Raw genomic sequence first — 22,844 nt, 5'->3', positions numbered from 1 at the left:
GTCTAAGCAAACAAAAAACAACAATAACCAGGAGGCGAAGACGCAGAAAAGCAAACGCAAGGCGCGCAAATACAAAAGCAAACAAATGTAAACAGAAAACAATAAGTAACAAATTTTCATGAAACATTGACATTTGAAAGCAACGCGAAATGTGGCGACTCGGAAATTCCCTTAACTGGTATTGTAAAAAAAATAGTTACTTTATAATTAATGTAAGAAAATGTACATACAATAGAAAGACTTATGACTTATGACTTACATTGAGATTTAAAAATTTATGATTTATCTAAATCTCCAGGTGAGACCGAAACCATTTCACACCAACTTTATGACGACTCCCATCGATATTTGGCAGTAAAAGTGAGGAAAAAATAATAAGCGTCTTTAGTCTTCACAAAAGCAAGTCGGTAAACACAAATCCGAAATACCCATGTACGGAAATAAACAACACCCACTCGTTTTCCCATTTTCTTGTACAAAAGCTTAAGTGGCAAAGTTGTGCAAAAGGCTTACGAACTCCTCAGCTTTTAGAAAGGATACCCCATTTTCCGAGTTGACTGCCTGGGCGAGTTGCATGCCCATTAAAAATTAAGCATTTCAGCATAAATAAATAAATGCGAGCAGAAAGTTGAAATAGCAGCTACACAGCAACCTCCATCAGCTGGCGGGAAATCAAAAACTTTGCTGTTTCTATTTTGTTGTTACTGTTGCCCGAGAAGTCGCGCTGCACTAAAAGCTTATAAATTATTGTTCAGTTTGTTGTTGAGCCAATGCAAAAACAATAAGAACAACGACAATAATATCGGGTAAAGAAAGAACACTGGAAAAAGTAATGCTACAAACAACTCTTTTCAAAAAGGAAAAGAAGTAAAAGATTTCTGTTCAAAGTGATATGTAGGTGGGTAGATAGATGTACAAATGCTCTAAGAAAGCTTAGTTAGACTTCAAGCAATTTTTTTTTCGGTGTACGGTCGAAAGGGAGCACCGAAAATCAAAATGGCACTAAAACAGGAGCAGGACTAGCTGGAGCTCAGTTAATTTTTTAACAGACCCTCCTCGCCTGACGTCACAGTTTACATCAAGGAACTTCCAACCTGTCGCTTTCCCCATTTTTAAAAATGTGGCAAAATAGAAGAGGCAAGCGCAAAAAGGAAAATGGTTGCAGCAGTACTCAAGCTGCCACAGTTTGACATTCTGTGATTTGTGGGGCCGAACAGTGAAAAAAACTCTTACTTTCTGACGAGGCATGAACAAAGTTTACTTGCATTTAAGTAACAGTTAAATAGTTTCAATAATGGATTTTTGAACATCAAATGCATATTAATGAAGCTGTCTGGAAACTTAGTTCAACATTTCAGTGGCATTTTGTGTTCCATTATAATATTCATAATAAAGAATTTTGAGAGGGAAATAAGAATCTATTGTTGCCCTGTCGAAAACATGTTTACCTACAAAGCTCTTTAACTGCGAAAACAATAAATGCCTTTGCAATAATATACGTACAAGTTTGTGCATCTTCAATTACCTGAACACATGTAGCTTGTATGATGGTTTTCCGGCAGGTTGCTCCCAACAACTCCACCTGTTTGCGGGCCAAAACCCCCCAACCCCCCTAAAGTGCGGCTATTCGTTGTTTGATTACAAGTCTTGTGGGTGAGGAACAACTGGCCACGTTATTTGCATATGCATTTCGACCAGCTGCTTGCTTACACGTTTAATGTTGCCGTCAGTTGGGAAAGTTGTGATTTTTGTTCATCGTGTGCTTGCGTATATGTTGTTGACATGCTAATAATGATGCATATTGGCATAAGATGCTTGAGAACTCCCGGAGTCTGGAGTCTCTTTTAGCACCTAGTGGCCCAAAGTCAAACAACGGGGCAACAGCAAATTAGCAGAAATGCAACAGCATCAAACAGCAGCCCACGTTGTAGTTGCAGTTGTGAATGCTTCTTGTCTTCTGGACACCCCTCTCTTGGGGTATATGAGTTGTAAGCTCAGAGTTGTAGGATAAATATGGAACTGTAAATGATATAGTCATCATTTTTGGGATGCATACTTTTAATATCACACACTAACCACATACATACTATCCGCAAAATCATGACCCACCTCTGGGTAGCGTAGCACCAAGTCGAGGGACACCCACTTAATGTTCTTATGTTGCTCCCGGGCTACACATTTCTTTTATGCTTATGTTGGACAAACAGACAAAAACGGCAGAAAACAACAACAATATAAGCTAAGATAACAGACAGCAGCCAGGCGATTTCTTAACAGCGCCCATATACGAAATGCATTTCCTGTTATTATTGTTGGTTGCTGTTTGCTGCTGCAACCCGCAAAACTCCCCAACACGTTAGTGGCGCATTATGAGTTCAGCAGACACATATCGCTATCCCTCTCTCTCGCTCTCCCTCTGCGCCCCATCTCGCCCCATCTCTTTCCCCGCCACAACGTCTGTCTCTTTCTGGCCCCCAAATGTGAGCGCGATTGTTTGCTTAGGTGCATGCTTGCATGATTTCATCGCCGGCAGCACTTTTTGCCTCTGTTCCTGTTCTGTTGCTGTTTATTTACTCAAAACTTCTTTTACATTCTCCGGAGTTCTTTGCTTACGGTGTATGCATGCATAAATTTTCGTGCCACCCACACACATGTGCATATACTTTCACCCACATACGCACACAGATGCAGAACAAATGAAGAGCATATATGCCAAATGAGCGTAATTAAGTGCTGAGGAAAAATGGGTAATTGTGTGGTAAGAGTTGAGGATCTACTGGAAATTTGACTTACTTATTTTATTTTGAATGGAAATTTACCGAAGATACGACTCAAAACATGATTTTCATTTTTGAGGACAGTTAAAAAGATCTTTATTTGATTTTCTACATATGCTTAAATACATATTTTTTTGTAAGCAAAGATCTTTTCTGTTTCCGAAATTTTTGGTGTCATGTCCACGGAGAAAACTCCAAGTGCATCTGTCTGTCATTGTTCTGCAGTGCTCCAAGCTTTTCTGCTCGAATTTTCTCTCAGTTTCTGCATTTTTACATGCTATTATGAAAAACTTCAACTCTTTATTTAACAACTGCCGCAGAGAGACTGTGCGTGTGGAAAATTCTTGGTGGAAAGTTTACACATTTTACCTGATTTTATTTTTGCATTTCCTTTTGGCTAGCTTATCGAAGTCCTGTCTCCCTTTCGTTTTGCTTTTCTGTGCGGTTTCGTTTGCTTCTGGTGGGATAACAAAAAAATGCTGAAATATTTATTCAACCAGCAGCAGCAGATTTTTGCTTAATTAAATATTTTGTTTGCCGGCAAAGAAAGTTCTGGCAGGTGTTGGTAGCAAAAAACTGCAAAAATTCGTATACTTTGTGTGGCGCGTTTTAATAAGCTGAGCGTTGTTGGCATGACAGAACTATTTGAGTATATTTCATCATTTAAATTAGCACACAAGAATGTAGCCATGACAACGAGCTCGGCCAAACAAAAGGAGCAGCACAATCCCTTTTGGATATGGCCAAAATCAGACAATGGCTCAAAGCTCACCACCTCCCCACTTTTCCCCAGCCACTTTGAAAGTACAACAAAAGGCTGCTGTCCGGGTGGCAATAACAACAACAACAACAACGTTCACAACGGCAGCAACATCAAAAGCCAAGTACAACAGCAATTGACAAATGTCCAAGGTGCAGTCCTTTCATTTCTCCCAGCCTCTTCCCCTTTTTTCGGTGAAACACATTTGACAAATGTCATCGTTCATCTGCTGCTGGCTTGAAATAGAATCACTGGTTGCTGATTCAGTGATTTCCCATAGTGATAACAATGTCACGATGCGATTCGATTTGCATACTGGCAGTGCCAGGGCTCAAAGGTCACGCCTCGGGTGTCGAATTGCGAGCAGATCTAGTTACTGCTGAAGGGAGAGATAGCTTCATAGTTAGTCTACGTTATTGGTTAGCAGCTTTGAGCTTTTAAAAAATATAAAATATTAACTACACTAACACTCCCTCCAACTAATGTACCCACATGGCACCCTGGAAGTGCGTGACCCTCCACATCCCGTGATTTATTCCCTTTTTGTGCAAACAGTGATACTCGCCATCTCTATTCCTGTTTGCTCTGGTTTCCCGTGCCTCTCCTGCGCTGCAAGCTCTCATTACTATCCGCTTTCAATAAATCTGGAAAACTTAATTTCCGGCTGAATGATGTTACTAACCAAAGGCATTCCACCTCTGTCCGGGGATTTACATCTCACTCCTCCTCCGCTGGGCGAACACACACATTTTTCACCTTTAAGCGCTTTTGTAATTACATTTCAGCTGTTCAGATGTTGTTTCGGATCCAACTGCTCTCGCCGTCTATCGTTACTTTCTGCTACTTTTAATAAAGTTTATCTAGCGAAGTCCTTTGTTTCGTCCTTATCGACATGCACAAATTTATGTTTAGTCAGAGGACGGGTCCTTTGTGCGCGGAGCCGAGGGCGGGCAAATATTTTCATGAAGTTAATTGAATTTGAGAGGAGCAGTCGCCTCAAGTGAAATTTCGTTGCTGCTTAACATAATTTCTGGCTGGATTTTAGGTCCTCTGGACCGTCTACTTAATGGCCTCTTAATTGCCGCTGCATTAAGTGACAAAACTTGTTTAGCCGTCAAAGATGAGTTTCGTTTAGGGAACGGGAAATCCCCAGAGATGATCCCCCCACATGTGATCCTTTGGACATCCAACACGCACTCAAGTGGCCTGCTCAGCGTAGGGTTTCCGTGCACACATCCATCTCCCTGGCATGGTATAAAAGATACGATATTAATGAACGCTTCCTCCTCTTTCATTCCAGGTGAAAATCCACGCATCATCGAGCATCCCATGGACACGACGGTGCCAAAAAATGATCCATTTACGTTTAATTGCCAGGCCGAGGGCAATCCAACACCAACCATTCAATGGTTTAAGGACGGTCGCGAACTGAAGACGGATACGGGTTCGCATCGCATAATGCTGCCCGCCGGGGGTCTATTCTTTCTCAAGGTACGCATCATAACCAATCAACTCATTCCGTATCGGCTCTATCATTATGGCCCTTACAGCTGTCGAAGGCGGTGGCCGAGGAGGCGGATGAGGCGTGGAATTCCTTTATTTGGGTTCCCAGGCCGAGTCCTACTCCTCGAGTCCCATGTGAAACGCAACATTTGTGCATAAGCAGTTCGTGTGTCTTCTGCTGTTTCTGCTTTTTTCGGCCTGCCCATATTATTTTATGGGCTTCCGTCTGGTTGCACTTTAGTTGATAGGGAAAACAACCTGATGAACAAACAGAGATCTCGTTGGGGTTAGACGACGCCGACCAACCCCTATATCATTTCGTGCGTGCACATTGCGCCATTTCAGCTAACGAGACTCCTCGAAATCCCCAAACGCCGATGAAAAAGGGGTGTCGTCGTCTGTCTGTCTCTCTATCAGGCATTGCAATTTCCTCGGACTCTGTTTATATTAAATTCCTACTCGTTTTTCTTTCTTTCTCCGCTATTTTCATTAAATGCAACAAATTCACTGTGCTTTTGTTATTGTTTTTCTGCAGATTAATAATGCCTCAGTGGGTGCTTGAATTTGTGTTAAATTTTAAATTTAAATGTAAAAAAAAAACAACCTACTAGATGCCCTCGAGTAATTCCACGCAAATTCTCAAGTTGAACCTCGAGGCGAAGCTCAAGTTCAGCAATTCACTTTTATTATTGTCCATAACAATTTGTATTTTTTTTGGGGGTAAGTCACCCCGACCCCCAAATGAGATTCGGTTTGTTGCCAATTAAAATTGAAGTGGCCGAGTGATTAAGGCCCAACCAAGCCCAGAGAAGGATGCTACCCCTTGGGCTGGCTTGAATGTATTTTTTAATTAAATTAAATTGCGTATACGCAGACTGGACAATGGGCCTATGGCACGTTTCCCTTTTATTTGATTTCGGATGAGCGATTTTGAGACTTTTTGATCTGACACGTGACCCGGACCGGCCAAAGCTGCACCCAAAAAACTACTTAAATCTCTTAGCTCGTGTGTCTAATAATCTCTTTCCCCTCGACTCCCCGCAGGTTATCCACTCACGTAGAGAGAGCGATGCGGGCACTTACTGGTGCGAGGCCAAAAACGAGTTTGGAGTGGCACGGTCCAGGAATGCAACGTTGCAAGTGGCATGTAAGTAAATGCGCTGCTGTTTTGGCAACACTAATTGGTTGAATGTTTTAACAGGAGTACGATTTACATGATAATACACATCAGTTTTTAGTTTTTCATTGAAATTAATAATGGCTTTAGCGTATTAATTTAAATAACTTGGGTAGCTAGAGTTTCTTTTATCCAAGTATTTCATAGAGTGCTTAGCCAATATAGTTAACCATATCAAAAGCGACACAAATGCGACTTTGATTGATTGAGCCTTAGAGCAAGCCAACATATTCAGCTAATTGGAGGGTTGCATTTTCTGGAAATTACCCCAAATCGGGCAGCTGCATATAAGTCCTCCCCTTCTTACGATTATTCTATTCCTCTTCGTTACTTACAAAACAAAAGCAAATGAATTTATATAAAGAGAAATCTTCTTGCCCCGTAATCGATAGCTAGCTTATGAGAGCTGCGGGGATTTCAAGTTGTTGAAGAAGCAAAGATTAATTAATCCGGTAAGCCATAAAGGATTCAGATTTCAGCTGGACTTAAAGCCATATAAACTTGACCACTCGCCATCCTACTAACGTTTCCCTGATAACCGAGTTCGCAACGGAAAGCCAGCGCTGCTGTGTTTTTATTGCAGTGCCTTTGGCGCTCAGTGGAGCGCATTATGCGTTTATTGAAGTGCATTTTGCATTTCGCATTTCGCATTTTACATTTTGTATACTCCAACCAGTTTGCATTTTCGCTCGATAAAAATGCGAGCACAGAAGATGCAAGTGGCTGGACGGCGAATAAATAAAAATAAGCATTGCAAATGCCATAGCTTATTAATATTTCCGTTGGCTGTTTGCGAAAGAGAGTTGAGTTCGTTCAAAGCCGTAAACCCTGAGTCCGGCTATCATTACCAAGCTTTTATTGGCATATTGAGGTAGTAGCAGGTAGTAGCAGCAGCAGGATCGCGAGGGGGAGCCGGAGGGTCAGGTGGGTCAGGCGGGTGTGGTGGGTCGGGCTTATAAAATATGGAGGAGCATAGCTGTAGCCCGGCAAAGTGGACGGCGACTCTCGTACACCTGACAGTTATTAATTTTGAATCAATCAAAGCTCTTACTCCGGGCGCTTTCCCGTACCACTTGTCAATCTCGCTGTCATTTTCCCCATCTTTCTCCACCAGTTCTCCGCGACGAATTCCGTTTGGAGCCGGCAAATACCCGCGTGGCCCAAGGCGAGGTGGCCCTGATGGAATGCGGTGCCCCCCGAGGATCTCCGGAGCCGCAAATCTCGTGGCGCAAGAACGGCCAGACCCTGAATCTTGTCGGGAACAAGCGGATTCGCATTGTCGACGGTGGCAATCTGGCCATCCAGGAAGCCCGCCAATCGGACGACGGACGCTACCAGTGTGTGGTCAAGAATGTGGTTGGCACCCGGGAGTCGGCCACCGCTTTTCTTAAAGTGCATGGTAAGTAATCTGTTGGCTGAGAGTCCCTTTTTAATATGCAAGGTTATATAACGTACATACCTTGCTGAATGCCCAGATCTGCTATGTCCCGTTTCACAAATATCTTATCCCACACTATATTTATTTTCTTTTCTGTTTCAGTACGTCCATTCCTCATCCGAGGACCCCAGAATCAGACGGCGGTGGTGGGCAGCTCGGTGGTCTTCCAGTGCCGCATCGGAGGCGATCCCCTGCCTGATGTCCTGTGGCGACGCACTGCCTCCGGCGGCAATATGCCACTGCGTAAGTTTTCTTGGCTTCATTCAGCTTCAATTAACCGGAAATGGCCGGGCAGCCATGTTGGCTCTCTTACTGGGGCAGTTATTCACACATGCACAGGCCGCAATTTCAAATGAAATTAAAGCTTTTTGTTTACCCATGGCTCAAGTAGAGTCGAGGGTTCGTTACACACAGCACTGTGGACAGAAAAATAGGAAACAAAACAAAAAGTTAGTTTATGCGGTTGCTTTGGCCAGTGGCTTTTCGTGTTGCCAATTGGCTGCGTTTACGGAGTGCACTGCGAGATATTTCCAAAGATGGTACAATATTTAGTTGATTGTTAGTTGATCAGTTATAATTAGTTAGTTCGATCTTCAGCATGTTGTTAATGCTCTGAGATTATATATCATATTGCTTTACTTGTTAGTATTTCTTCAGTGTATGCAGTAGTATTTTTCGCAGTGTCTTAAACACCTCTATAACAACACTGCTCTCCATTCAACTCCTTTTGCTGTTGTTAGTTTGGGTTCACGGTTTGGGTGGTGCGGTTTTGGCCCAGGGTAGCCACCCTCGAACCACTAGCCACGCCCCTTTTTCGCCCTAGCTGGGCAAACACAACTGTAACTTTTAATTCCGTTAATTGCCAATCTCTGTTGGCAGCAATCAACAATTTTGCTTGCACAACACTCGACTGTTGCAATGTTGTCCTTCAGACGGAGTCGCTTTGCCAACCCGAAGGGCAGTGCAACTAACCCCTCGCAGGGAGGGAGATATCCATCCGCCCATCCTCCGTCTGGCCGGCAATTTTCTCCAGCTAGTTTACGCTTCTTTAAAGACCTCAAAGAAAATAGTAACAGAAAAGATTCCAGTCTGTCGTGGGAGAAGGGATACGGTAGCTCTCCTGGCTGTCTCGGTTGTTGTCCTAAACTTTTGTTAAGCAAACAATTGGCACAGTGGCTAGAAATAGAAAAGCGAAAAGGTGAGCTGGTGAGCTGGTGAGCAGGAGCAGCCACATTTAAAACCTATTTCGCAGTCAACCAACCAAAAAGAAAGCAGAGTCAGCTCGCCCCCAAAACCTTTGTCTTTTCTTTCTGTTTATTGTACGGGGAAAAACCACAAAAGGTGCTCTTCTCCTGGAAGGGCGGTAGTTATAGTCTATGTCGTATCTTGTCTTGGCTTACTTTGCTGCGGTTATTTGGCTCTCCGGCTGTGGAGGATACGGCTTGGCCATTTTTCCGCCACTTGAACTACTAACGAAGTAGAAGCAGAGACAGACAGCCAGAAAGTTTGTTTTTCTTTCGAATGGTTCTGGGCCGGCCCCACTGCCCACCCATTCCACACATCCTCACACACACATGATATTCATTTCCCCAATTTCTCTATTCTTTCGACAGGTCGTGTGCACGTACTTGAGGACCGCAGTCTGAAGCTGGACGACGTTACTCTGGAGGACATGGGCGAGTACACTTGCGAGGCGGACAATGCGGTGGGCGGCATCACGGCCACTGGCATCCTCACCGTTCACGGTAAGTTAATTGCCCGAATGCTGCGGCCAGCTTCTGTAGTGCACTTGAAAAAACATTGGGCGGCAGTTTCAATTTTCTAAACGCTGGGCGCCAAATATTCAACAATAAATGCTTAGCGTCGTTGTTTTAAGTGTACTAACTTCCTTATTTTCTTCATCATTTCAGCTCCCCCCAAATTTGTGATACGCCCCAAGAATCAGCTGGTGGAGATCGGTGATGAAGTGCTGTTCGAGTGCCAAGCGAATGGACATCCCCGACCAACGCTCTACTGGTCGGTGGAGGGCAACAGCTCCCTGCTGCTCCCCGGCTATCGGGATGGCCGCATGGAAGTGACCCTGACGCCCGAGGGGCGCTCGGTGCTCTCGATAGCTCGATTTGCCCGTGAGGATTCCGGAAAGGTGGTCACTTGCAACGCCCTGAACGCCGTGGGCAGCGTCAGCAGTCGGACTGTGGTCAGTGTGGATACGCAATTCGAGCTGCCACCGCCGATTATCGAACAGGGGCCCGTGAATCAAACGTTGCCCGTTAAATCAATTGTGGTTCTGCCATGCCGAACTCTGGGCACTCCAGTGCCACAGGTCTCTTGGTACCTGGATGGCATACCCATCGATGTGCAGGAGCACGAGCGGCGGAATCTTTCGGACGCTGGAGCCTTAACCATTTCGGATCTTCAGCGCCACGAGGATGAAGGCTTGTACACCTGCGTGGCCAGCAATCGCAACGGAAAATCCTCTTGGAGTGGTTACCTTCGTCTGGACACCCCGACAAATCCGAATATCAAGTTCTTCAGAGCCCCAGAACTTTCCACCTACCCAGGGCCGCCAGGAAAACCGCAAATGGTGGAGAAGGGCGAAAATTCGGTGACTCTCAGCTGGACGAGGAGCAACAAGGTGGGCGGCTCCAGTCTGGTGGGCTATGTAATCGAGATGTTTGGCAAAAACGAAACGGATGGCTGGGTGGCTGTGGGCACTAGGGTGCAAAATACCACGTTTACCCAAACGGGTCTGCTGCCGGGTGTGAATTACTTCTTTCTAATTCGAGCCGAGAACTCCCATGGCTTATCACTGCCCAGTCCGATGTCGGAACCCATTACGGTGGGAACGGTGAGTTCTGAAAATCATTCGTTTACCCTTATGTTTCCATCATTAATACATTATTTCGATTCCCTCTTCCATCCCCAGCGCTACTTCAATAGTGGTCTGGATCTGAGCGAGGCTCGTGCCAGTCTGCTGTCCGGAGATGTTGTGGAGCTGAGCAACGCCAGTGTGGTGGACTCCACTAGCATGAAACTCACCTGGCAGGTATGTAATCGACTCACAGACGGCTCCATTGCCGCTCCTCATTCCATTGCACATCGTCACCTCATTCGCTCTGCCTCCTTTCTCATGCAGATCATCAATGGCAAATACGTCGAGGGCTTCTATGTCTATGCGAGACAGTTGCCAAATCCAATAGTCAACAATCCGGCGCCCGTTACTAGCAATACCAATCCGCTGCTGGGCTCTACATCCACATCCGCATCCGCATCCGCCTCGGCATCGGCATTGATTTCGACAAAGCCAAATATTGCAGCTGCCGGCAAACGTGATGGGGAGACAAACCAGAGTGGAGGAGGAGCTCCGACCCCACTGAACACCAAGTATCGCATGCTAACGATTCTCAATGGCGGTGGCGCCTCATCCTGCACCATCACCGGGCTCGTCCAGTACACGCTGTATGAATTTTTCATCGTGCCATTTTACAAATCCGTCGAGGGCAAGCCGTCGAATTCGCGCATCGCTCGCACCCTTGAAGATGGTGAGTTAAGCAACTTTTAAGGGGTTCACAGAGGGTTCTTTCAAATGCTATTAGCTCCTTTGATATGGGATATTTAGAATGCGTATGCTGTTTTTCGGTGGATGACGATTGAAGAATATCCAGCTTTGTAATCGTCATCAATATTTATCGAAATAATCGAAGAAAATCGAGGTTTGTAATATTCAATAGCTTGTAGTAAGTTTTTTCTGTTGAAATTAATTATATTGGTACTAACGACATAGTACTTTCCAAAAGTCATTATAGCTTAGCGATTGCTATCTTCCACTACTTTCACTACCAGCTTTTTGGAATGTTTATTCCTTCTGTCAATCAGGATTTGAAATCGACAGTCTGCATTGTATTTTTGGGAATTTCCCCGCCCGATCTAATGAAGCATGTGCATCGAATCCAGCGCAATCCAACAAGCCGTATAAATACCTTTACAAGAATCAACCCCCGTGGTTGTTAGCCAAGGCGACTCCAACCCCAAAACTCTGAGCCTCATGTGACAAATGCAGAAGGCGGGTTACGGGGCACTTTTTGCATTGCAACAATTACCCAAATTCAATAAAAGGATATGAGCGGTAAAAGGAAAACGGCTCTGCGGACGTAGAAGGGGATATCCTTTGTCCTTGGTGAACATCAGCTGCGCTCAATGCGGGTCGCATAATCGCAAATTATTTTTCGGGGGTCGCACTGCGCCCAAAAAAAAGGGCGTAGGCAGCTTGGTTGGTTTATTGGTTACTTTTTTATCGGGGGCCAAGTTATAGGGCGAATAATGAAAGTATGTCAATCACCGAGCACCGACAAGAGCAAATCATGCGTACGTTAATGCCAAACAATGTTAGAAGCGCCCAAGCGGCGAAATCCCAGCCAGGTAGAGATGTCAAATCCACGTGGAAAACAATTGCTCGAGGGGGGGGGGCACAACATTTCCGGTTGGGGAATCAAGAAGAGTCTCAAATCAAATGCGGTTTGTGTGCAGAATACTTGATGCTGGCGACTTACATGTGTACATGTGTTATATCCATGGGAGTACGTTTTGGGGTTGGTTAAAGGATTGCCTGCAGCTGATCCAGCGAATTAGGCTATCCAAAAATATCATTGACAGCCAGGGAATATGTCAGATAAGATTGTTTCAAGCGCAGAAACTTGCTGGCCAAGAAAAATGCAAGCTCAACGGAAAAAAGGAAACTTTCCAGACAGGTTTATCACTTCATTCCATCACCCGTAAAGCTGCTCTGATATAAAAACTTCCGGCAGCACCGAAAGTGCAACGAAAAGTGAACAGTTCATAGTGAGCCAAGGATCCTTCAAAGAGGGGACAAATTGAAAAGAAAATAATTAAAACACAAAAGCCAGTCAAATAAAGTGGAAACCAGAGACACTGGGAGAGCTCTCACAGTGCCGCAAATAAGTCAACAAACCGCAGCAATATAAAATGCACCAACGTCGCGCAGCAAAGCCAAAATCTCTCAGAAAGTCCTTGGATGCACCTGCTCAACCCTTTCTGCTCCCTGCTGTCATCAAATCAAAACTCATTTCGCATGCATCACATTTTCACTTGAGCGTCTCGTCCTGACTCCTGCTGACAACAACAACGGCTCGACTCAAAGAAATTGCCAACGCAATTGTGTAAAGATAAACAACAATTATTGCTATACGCTGTATAAGGCACTCAGTACCCCAGTATTCTCGGCCTTTCACAGTGGGCCACAAAAATGTGCAGTGCTGGCAATGCAAATTTGATGTGCGTTTGCTTATGCGAGGGGAGAAGGGAGAAGGGAGGGCTGGGAGTCCTGGCAACATTTCCCTTTTCCCGCGACAGGAAACATTTTTACCCACGTCGGAAGTTGGCAAATAAAGGTGTGCTCCACCTGGTAAATGCTAGAGCGTAGCAAAGGCAGGTTAAAGTGTGCTTAAAGTTGGTTAAAATGACTAGGGAATACTCTTCCGAACCCTACTAGATAATAACTTTTAAGCCCTTTAATTTAAACTTAAACTATTTTAAAATAGAATACAACATTTTCTGCGCAGCAAATGTTTTATGCTTTAAGCATGCTTTTATATAAAATACTCTTTATATTGCCCCATGAGCTTTCGCCTGTTATGTTAGACAACGAATATGAGAGAAAAGGTGTGTCCACATTATCCATCAGTCACATGCAACGCAATCTGAGTCACATTTGCACTATCGACTTAACCCCCAAAACCAGATGAGTCACTATTCCGCACAGACAATCGAGTAAAGGCTGTGGACTGGCTCATTTAGATAAGCTGTCCTCGGTTCGAAGTGATCACAGTGCCAATTTGGAGTTTTCAATTGCTTGCCAGAGTCTGAGACAATTGTCGAATCTCGTGTGCCCGGGGGTCATTTATGCCACACAATGGCAGATACGTGTTAAGCATCGCGGTGCCTCATCAGCGGAAGAAAAGGCGAAAAGCAGAAAGCACCAGGAAGAAAGCAAAGGGGTAAAGCAAAAAAACGCCCGCATAGACAAAAGCACGACAAGCACTTTAGCATGTCGCAATGTCCCCAAGGGAAAGGGGCAAATTCAGCGAGCTGGGTTACAACAAAGCCAAAAAAAAAGACAGAAGAACGACTGCACTCCACTTCACACTCCGCTAGACGTTGCCTATTTAGGGATTTTACTCTTTCTACGCTTTGTTTTCCCGAGCTCCCTTCCACATTTGTGTCGTTGAGAATTTTGCACGTGTGTGTTTATTTAAAGAAATTGCTTCACTCAGCCGCACACACAAAAAGAAACAAAACCTGCGAAGGGGGGTTGGAGAATTGCACGAGTAGGGGTTGCACTCTGGTAAATATATATCTTTCTATCTCGGAAAAGCTGAAAAATATGACTTTCAATATTTAGTTAGTGCACCTTCACTTCTCTCCAAACAAATACATTATATAGATTATAGAATCTATAGATTTCGAGCTAAATGTTTAACTCGTTTTGCTCAGTGTACCCACTTGTAAAAAGCGACAGCAGGAAACAAATAAACAAATGAAGATGAGCTCTGTGTGCTTGTGAAGTGAGATGGGAGAACGGAAAGGATTCTTTTCCTGCTTTTCAACCGTTTCCTTTTCTGTACGCACTCGATGTGCAGGCAGGATGTGTCTGAGCAGTGCAATGGTCGGGAAACCCTTGAAGCCAACACCCGGAACTAGTTGCAGTAGCAACTTCCCCTGGTAACCCACACACTAAATGCTAATTAATTACGGCCACCAAATCTCATTAGAGCGGACGTCAGCTGGGTGACATCACGCACCACAATCAAAAAGCCATTTAACTTTGCTCCTCAATCTCAGCCGTACCCAAAATTCAAATCTAACCCAACCGAAATTTGTTTCCTTTCCAGTTCCCTCTGAGGCACCATATGGAATGGAGGCTCTGCTGTTGAACTCCTCCGCGGTCTTCCTCAAATGGAAGGCACCAGAACTCAAGGATCGGCATGGTAGGTTTAATAGAAAATAAGTCATTCCCATAAGCACCACATTTTAAATAATTTTACTTATTCTATTGTATTTTCAGGTGTTCTCTTGAACTATCATGTTATAGTCCGAGGTATTGACACTGCCCACAATTTCTCACGCATTTTGACAAATGTCACCATCGATGCCGCTTCGCCTACTCTGGTTTTGGCCAATCTCACCGAAGGCGTCATGTACACCGTGGGCGTGGCGGCCGGAAATAACGCTGGAGTTGGTCCTTATTGTGTCCCAGCTACTTTGCGTTTGGATCCCATCACAAAGCGACTCGATCCGTTCATCAATCAGCGGTAGGTTTGAGTCCTTTAAGACTTGTCTATTTTTGGTTTTGGTTTCAGCAGTGAGTGGATAATTTCTATTTATATTTTTGGTTTGGTGCTTCCAGCTATCCCATCAATCAGGACCATGTTAACGATGTGCTGACGCAGCCCTGGTTCATAATACTCCTGGGCGCCATCCTGGCCGTTCTTATGCTGTCCTTTGGCGCAATGGTCTTTGTGAAGCGCAAGCACATGATGATGAAGCAGTCGGCCCTAAATACAATGCGTGGTGAGTACATTGAAAAAAAAACCCCAGCTTGTGGCGCCCAACGTGGGGCGTGGAAGTGAAACCAACAATGGGTGCCAAGTGCTTGTTGCCAAAATCGCTTTATTAAAATAGTGTTTAGTCTTACTAGGTTAGTTGGAATATAGTTATTTAGAAAATACAAAATATACAAATTTTTCTGCTGTGTAAGGACACCACTATTTCAAACCCCATATGCATACGCCTCAGTTGCAGGGCGCCTGTGATCTTCCGGGCCCTCAGGCTCTGCATCCGTTGCGAGCTGCTAGTTTTCGCTTCCTTCCTTGCCAGACACGCCACACACACATTTGCATATATAAATAACGCTAATTTCCCATTGTTGGACACAATAACAACAACTAGAGCGGCAGGGCAAAAAAACCGAAATAGGTGCGAATAAATATTTTAGCAGGCCGAGCATAGGAGCCCCGAGCACCAGGCACATCGCCACATCGGCGCACTCACATGCCACACATAATAGAAATTAACATTTTGCACGTGACGGTGACTTCCCCTAGTTCGCTAGTCGGGAATTTCTCGACTCAACCCCCTAATGGCTGCCATTGCAATTATGCATTTAGTTTTGTGTGCATTATTAACCAACAAGTTGTGTGTGTGTGTGTGTGCTGGTCAGGCGGCCAACAGGAAGAAGCGCGATATATGTGTGCATATATATATCGCACGGATATGGGAATACGAGGGTTGAGCCACTACTTGTGGTCTAATTGAAATTAGCAAGGTAGTGGTATGTTAGCTGGGGAATTGGGCATTTAGGATGGGTTGTAAGCGCTACTAGGGCTAGTGGTCCAAGATCTTCCTAACGAAACATCTAAAAACAAATTTCAGTTTGAGCAAATTTAATATTTAAAGCTGAAAGTGACGCCACGCAATTCAGTCGAAACTCAGCACTCAACAATAGCGTAGACAAGTGAAAGCCAGAAAATCCAAATGCTCCGAAACAGAGCGCCACAAAAAGTTGCATATTCATGGGCGCCATTTACCATAAACTAAGCTGCAGAGAGGGAGATCAGAATATTCACCTGCAGCCAACTGAAAAAAGGCAAAATATGAGGGACTCTGGACCAGAGGTGGCGGGCTATAAAACACTCGCTTGATGCTCAGTTATAACCCGGGGACAGTTTAATTGGTTGCATTTTTTATGCGGCACCCGCGTTGCAGTTGTTGTGTTTTGTGAGCGGGCAATGCAAGCGGAAAATTGACAATAATTTATTTGATTTGGCAGCTGGCAGTGTGAGGTAACTTTCCAGTCGCAGCGTCACTGGATGGGGATAATATTATTTTAATGCGCTCAATTTATAGGTGCGGCTTTAAGCGTTCCAGCATTTTAATTCTAGACCGACTATACTTTTTGTAATTTTAAAGCGCATAATGAGTTAAGTTAACCTTATTCGAAAACATTGCTGTACGCTTACCAAAATCCCAGTAGAATCCCATCGAAATCCTTTTCGGGAACATCCAATTGTCTAGGCGGCTCTTTTGTATGTTTTTGTTTAATTTCCGGAAAGCAATTTATTCGGCTCACAATTTGTTGCACCACATTTAATTGCTCTGACTGACGGCCCCCTTTTCCCCATTCTCCATCTCTCCTCTCACCTGCAGGCAATCACACGAGCGACGTGCTCAAAATGCCGAGTCTATCGGCGCGCAATGGAAACGGCTACTGGCTGGACTCCTCCACCGGCGGAATGGTGTGGCGTCCCTCGCCCGGCGGCGACTCGCTGGAGATGCAAAAGGATCACATCGCCGACTATGCGCCGGTCTGCGGTGCCCCCGGTTCTCCGGCCGGCGGTGGCACCTCTTCCGGTGGATCCGGTGGCGCGGGCAGCGGTGCCAGCGGCGGCGATGACATTCATGGAGGACACGGCAGCGAACGCAATCAGCAGCGGTAAGTTTTACCTCGAAAAAACCAATCCGACAATAAAGAGGGACACATAAAAGCGGTGTTTTGTTAAAAAAATAAAGTTTTGGGGATGCTCTTTATTAAATATTGAAAGCAATCGCCTAAGAGATGTGTACTCCCATTTTGTTTAAAACATTAACGGCTTTTTTCGAATATTAAGAGTCTTAGGTTGAAAAGAGTACTCTTTGATAATTTGGGAAAAGCACACAAATAACTCAATTTTGTAATGCATACAGTAAATTAGTAATCAGCGCAGACTGATCCAATCTTACGTCCAGTCAAAAACACCCTTTACAAGGCAGAGTGTTTCGTCGACCTGGCAGCTCAAAGCGACGACAATAAAAATTCACCAAACTGTGAAATTGCATTTTTCTGCCGCGGCGACTACCAGAAAAAAAGGAGCATCCACAAAAAAAGGGGAGCCCACCGAAAAAACTCACTTTTTGGTAGAGTTTTTCTTTCGTTTTTCCCCCGGGCCATGGGCAAAATCAAGTTAGGAATAGAAATGTTGGCCACGCTATTTATGTTGATTTTTCGCCAAAGCCCAGTTGAGTTCGCACCGAAAAAAAAAAAACAGAGCAATGTAATTATTGAGGCCTCTGAGGATCGGCTTTAACGCGACTTTAACTTTACCGAAAAAATTGGCAAAAAGGATTCGGGGCTGGGATAAAATATGCTATGCATAATTTGGCCGCGAATTTGCAATTAGTTTTGTGGTAGCTGGCAAATCAAAGTTGAATCCATGTAGCTGGCCTTTCGGCCGAGGGCGATCTAATTTATATGTCTGGCCCCTGGCAAATGCAGGAAAATAATCAAATGGGGCAGTGAAAATATTGTTTCGACTCGAAAGTGTTTTGGCGCAATGTTCCTGGCATCGAATTGTAATTGTTATTTATTTGCGGCTGATTTTATGCTGGCCGCAAATTAAACAAAAATTATTTCGAGTGGTGTATATTTATGAGTTAAGTACTGTGGATTTGGGAAACTTTAATAGCAGCCACCTAAAAGTTACTACTTTAAGACAACAAAATAAAAAAAACATTTGGCTTTCGTAGCTCTTACAACGCAATTGCTTTAGCCTTTGAAACCGATTTGTTTAAAAATGCCAGTTTTTTTGTGCCATCCCAGCTGGCGCCAACAATGGCAATTAAATGCCAATCAGCCATCAAAAGCCAAAGAGTCACACTAGAAAAAATGTTTAATTTGAAAACGCAATGTCTGGCTGTTTTTCCAAGCGACTACTGTAAATAAATACTCAGTCCAGATAATTATAATTATTTTGCACACTTAATTAGCCATTAAAACGCAAATTGAAAATGGCCATCACCTTCTCACCAGTGGCCGTGTGCAATTTAACCGAAATATTAAAAATAATAATTGCAACAAAATGATAACCATAACAATAAAAGTAATCGAACAATAAACGAGAGTCATATGTGTCGGGAAATGCGATTTTCTGCTGTCCAGAGCGAAAAATACTCTACTCAAAAGAAAGGAAAACCAGTTTTTGAAGAGATTATTCGACTTGAGTTCCCCACGCAAATGGCCTTGTGATAATTAATTCGCTTAAAATTATTAAAATGTTCTTGCCCCGTTGAGCCAGACATTTGACAAGCTCATTACTACTTCGTGTACAGAACCAACTTTCATTCCACGGCGCCACTCATTAAGGGCATTAAGAGCCTTCTATGTGGAGTCCTGGCTTTATCCCTTCGCCATGGCAACTCCATCAATGCGCCGTATATTTTTACAAGCTTTTCAGAGAGTTTTAAAATCGTTTTTCCCCTTTTTGGGGCTGGGCTCGCGATGGCCCCGCCAGGTTAATCCGCTTTCAGTATTTAAATGTGAAAATAATGCTAAAAATGCGAGAATGAAGCGGTCGACTGGTGGGATGGAAACTGGGGCGTCTGCCATTGGGAAAGTCCGGCATTTTCACCTTTGTTTTAAGCTGGTAATTTATTTAATGGATGTAAGGATAGCCGTCTCCAGCACTATTTCGCCACCTGATCTCGGCCGTGAGTGTGTGTTCCGCAGTGTCTGTATGGGAAATCCAACTAAATACTCATATTTCCCGCTCGGAAAGGCGCGCAGCAGCATGACCGAAAATGCAAATTTGCGCCGCGCCATAAATTGCACGAATTTATAACCGAAATGGTCGGAAGCAGGGGGCGCACGGGGCCATGGAGCCAGTGGGTCAGAGGAATATTGTAATAAACAAGCCAAGTAATAACCGAGTATTCTGTGTTTCAACTCTGTTTGTTTTTATCTGTTCATTGCAGGTACGTGGGCGAGTACTCCAACATACCGACCGACTATGCAGAGGTGTCCAGTTTTGGCAAGGCACCCAGCGAGTATGGTCGGCATGGCAACGCCTCCCCGGCCCCTTATGCCACCTCTTCGATCCTGAGTCCCCACCAGCAGCAACAGCAGCAGCAGCCGCGTTATCAACAGCGACCAGTGCCCGGCTATGGGCTCCAGCGCCCAATGCACCCACACTACCAGCAGCAGCAGCATCAGCAGCAACAGGCGCAGCAGACGCACCAGCAACACCAGGCTCTCCAGCAGCACCAGCAACTGCCACCCAGCAACATCTACCAGCAGATGTCCACCACCAGCGAGATATACCCCACGAACACGGGTCCTTCGCGCTCTGTCTACTCTGAGCAGTATTACTACCCCAAGGACAAGCAGAGACACATCCACATCACCGAGAACAAGCTGAGCAACTGCCACACCTATGAGGCGGCTCCTGGCGCCAAGCAGTCCTCGCCGATATCCTCGCAGTTCGCCAGCGTGAGGCGGCAGCAGCTGCCGCCCAACTGCAGCATCGGCAGGGAAAGTGCCCGCTTCAAGGTGCTAAACACGGATCAGGGCAAGAACCAGCAGAATCTCCTGGATCTCGACGGCTCCTCGATGTGCTACAACGGTCTGGCAGACTCGGGCTGCGGTGGATCTCCCTCCCCGATGGCCATGCTGATGTCGCACGAGGACGAGCACGCGCTGTACCACACGGCGGATGGGGATCTGGACGACATGGAACGACTGTACGTCAAGGTGGACGAGCAGCAGCCTCCACAGCAGCAGCAGCAGCTGATTCCCCTGGTCCCACAGCATCCGGCGGAAGGTCACCTGCAGTCCTGGCGGAATCAGAGCACGCGGAGCAGTCGGAAGAACGGCCAGGAATGCATCAAGGAACCCAGCGAGTTGATCTACGCTCCGGGAAGCGTGGCCAGCGAACGGAGCCTCCTCAGCAACTCGGGTAGCGGCACCAGCAGCCAGCCAGCTGGCCACAATGTCTGACCTTTGCTCCCTGGTTCATCCTTGGGCCAGTCTCAGTCCAAATCCCAGTCGCAGTCGCAGTCCCAGAGTGATCTGCAGTCCCAGGAACAACTCTACGCTCGGGAAGTGCGGGAATTACTCGCCTGGTGCGAACGCTTCAACAACGGTGGAGTGGAGAACTTTGAGTAGCCTGGTTAGGAAGGGTATTTGGAGGGGAATGTGCTGAAGGCAAGATTTTGCGAAAGAAAGGGTATACGCATTAAAAAGCTGGGCAGGATCAAGGAACAGGTGAAACGAATGGTGTGGTGGGTTGAATACTTGTGTTTTTTAAAACATTTAATTTGAAATTTTAAATCTAAACAAATGGTAAATCAACCATGCTTTTTATATGCAAAGTATTTCTTGACCCTCCAAAATTCACTGCACTGAACTTTGCTTGTTCCCTGCTGCGTTTGTCACAAATGAGAAATGTGACCAAGACTGAGACTGACAGAGTGCGAGATTCGTGTGAGGATTACATTTAGTTTGATTAGTATTACAAGGTTTCGTTTCTATGTGAAGAAAGCCGAGCTCTTAACTCTGAGCCGTCGGCCCTATGCTAGTGATAGACATATTACTCTTTCTCCATCTCTCCAGCTCAATCTATCTCTACTCGCGCTAATCTCCGACTAGGAACTGCTTTCGTTAAACTTTAGGCTAAGGTAGCTATAGCAAAGATCACTGTAAATTAAAAAAAAAAAAAAACGTATGATAAGTTCCTCCAAGTATGCAGACGATGATAGCCAAAACGCTGCGTTAGCTTTAGAGTATACACATACATAGTGTATACACCCACTTAGATAGATCGATGGGCAGCATTTTGTTTGTTACTTAAGGGGTTCGTAATTAGTCTAAGCGTCCAGGCAGATATCAATTCAGTAGCCACGAATGTTTATCCACTAAGTGTACATATTGTAATGCACTAGCTGTAGTTAATTATACGTACGCATATATATCTCTATAAATATCAAATGAATTATTCAATATAATTATGCAAATGTGAACACAAATGAGTAGACATAACAAATAATATTTAACATTAATAGTTACAGACAAGTGAATAAATTGTGCATATAGTAATTTAAACCGTAATCATAATCATCGCAGCCCACATGCCCCACTAATTAGTTGTTGTTTAAATACCCGTACGCATACATACACACCTATCTAACACGTTTAGTAATAGAAATACCACCCAGGCATATATGAAAAAATCCTTCAATTTGAGCCAAGAAAAGCAAGAAGATCCTTTTTACTCCCTTCTTCGGTTCGCACTAATGAACTGCGCGAAATGGCAGGCAATTATATATAGATATATCCATCGATTTGAGAACTTCAGCAAGCACAGGTTCATTCAGCATGTTGTTTATCGCACCCCAAATGATGGAAATTAAGTGCGTTTTGTATGTGTGTCTATGCGTAATTGTAATTATTGATATCGAATACGTATTTACAATGTAACAATTACAGAAGCAAAATAAAAATGCCATAATTATGAAATTAAAACCAACAAAACGTGAGCGAAAGCTGTTGTCTACTGTTTGGGCTCTGTTGACTTTGTGCTGGGTAAATAATAAGCAGCTGAAATGATTGAATTAAACTTGTGTTGTCTATTGGTAATTACCCCTGGCTGGCTATAGTTATTTTTGCTCTTAAATGGCTGAATAAGCCGGTTAAAAGGATATGGATCCTTGAAACAAACCGCACAGAATACGATTTGGCTCCAGTTTGGCTAATTGAAAAGTCACAACTTGCCACCTGTGACTGCTGCCCCCGCTAGCCGTTGTTCTCCCCTTCCTAAAATACCACAAATTTCCCACTCACCCTTTTTATGGCGCGACTAATTTCAGCCGGGAACGCGCTTTTAATTAGCTGCAAACTCCAGGACCCAAATTATGCATGACTCCCGGTGCAACAGTGTGGGTGTTGCTGCGCGGGTGTGTGTGGGTGTGTGGCGACCGCGCCCATTTTAACTACAAAATAATTACGTGCTAGGCAATTAATGGCCCGAAGGGGTTAGGGTTACAAAAATACGGTAATTTTTTAGCCGCCCGAAGCTTCCACGTGCGCCATGTGGCAACATCCGGAGGCCATTTGTTGCAAATCGACAACCGTTTCCGGTGTATGAAGTTCCGGGCGGGGAGTGGGTTCGGAAAAGCGGAACAGCATTTGTGAGCTGCGGTTTTTAATGCGAAAAAGAAGCCATCACATTGTTTAATGATAATTTAAACAGCTCTAGGAGGAGGCAAATAGGCGGAGGAGAAAAATGTATTTAAATGATGATTAAACAGGAAATCCATTTGCGAAACACCAAAAGAAATATACCTAAGGCACCGGAAACTTTTTAT

General features: G+C 44.6%; 1 protein-coding gene, 1 long non-coding RNA gene and 1 other non-coding gene across 4 annotated transcripts in view; 2 read left to right on the top strand and 1 right to left on the bottom strand.

Annotated features, from left to right (window-relative positions):
• Nucleotides 1-22,004, top strand: part of robo2 (roundabout 2) — a 40,368-nt gene extending 18,364 nt beyond the window's left edge. For both annotated transcript variants that reach the window (NM_080531.4, NM_001272939.2), the window contains exons 2-14: nt 4,838-5,028; nt 6,085-6,187; nt 7,332-7,616; nt 7,758-7,898; nt 9,269-9,400; nt 9,566-10,503; nt 10,582-10,701; nt 10,792-11,197; nt 14,564-14,659; nt 14,737-14,983; nt 15,079-15,242; nt 16,878-17,163; nt 19,458-22,004. In NM_080531.4, the coding sequence (NP_536792.2) occupies nt 4,838-5,028; nt 6,085-6,187; nt 7,332-7,616; nt 7,758-7,898; nt 9,269-9,400; nt 9,566-10,503; nt 10,582-10,701; nt 10,792-11,197; nt 14,564-14,659; nt 14,737-14,983; nt 15,079-15,242; nt 16,878-17,163; nt 19,458-20,478 (4,130 nt within the window). In that variant the 3' untranslated portion in view covers nt 20,479-22,004. The remainder of the gene's footprint in view (nt 1-4,837; nt 5,029-6,084; nt 6,188-7,331; nt 7,617-7,757; nt 7,899-9,268; nt 9,401-9,565; nt 10,504-10,581; nt 10,702-10,791; nt 11,198-14,563; nt 14,660-14,736; nt 14,984-15,078; nt 15,243-16,877; nt 17,164-19,457) is intronic.
• On the bottom strand, nt 19,294-20,879 carry asRNA:CR44897 (antisense RNA:CR44897). Its single transcript, NR_124019.1, has one exon.
• Nucleotides 20,764-22,007, top strand: lncRNA:CR44898 (long non-coding RNA:CR44898). The gene has a single exon (NR_124018.1). It is a non-coding gene; the product is annotated as a long non-coding RNA:CR44898 (long non-coding RNA).
• Nucleotides 22,008-22,844: the final 837 nt, after the last annotated feature.

The sequence above is a fragment of the Drosophila melanogaster genome, chromosome 2L, assembly GCF_000001215.4.
Source record: "Drosophila melanogaster chromosome 2L".
Lineage (NCBI taxonomy): Eukaryota > Metazoa > Arthropoda > Insecta > Diptera > Drosophilidae > Drosophila > Drosophila melanogaster.
Note: the sequence above shows the minus strand (reverse complement) of the source record. Positions and strands in the feature narration are given on the sequence as shown.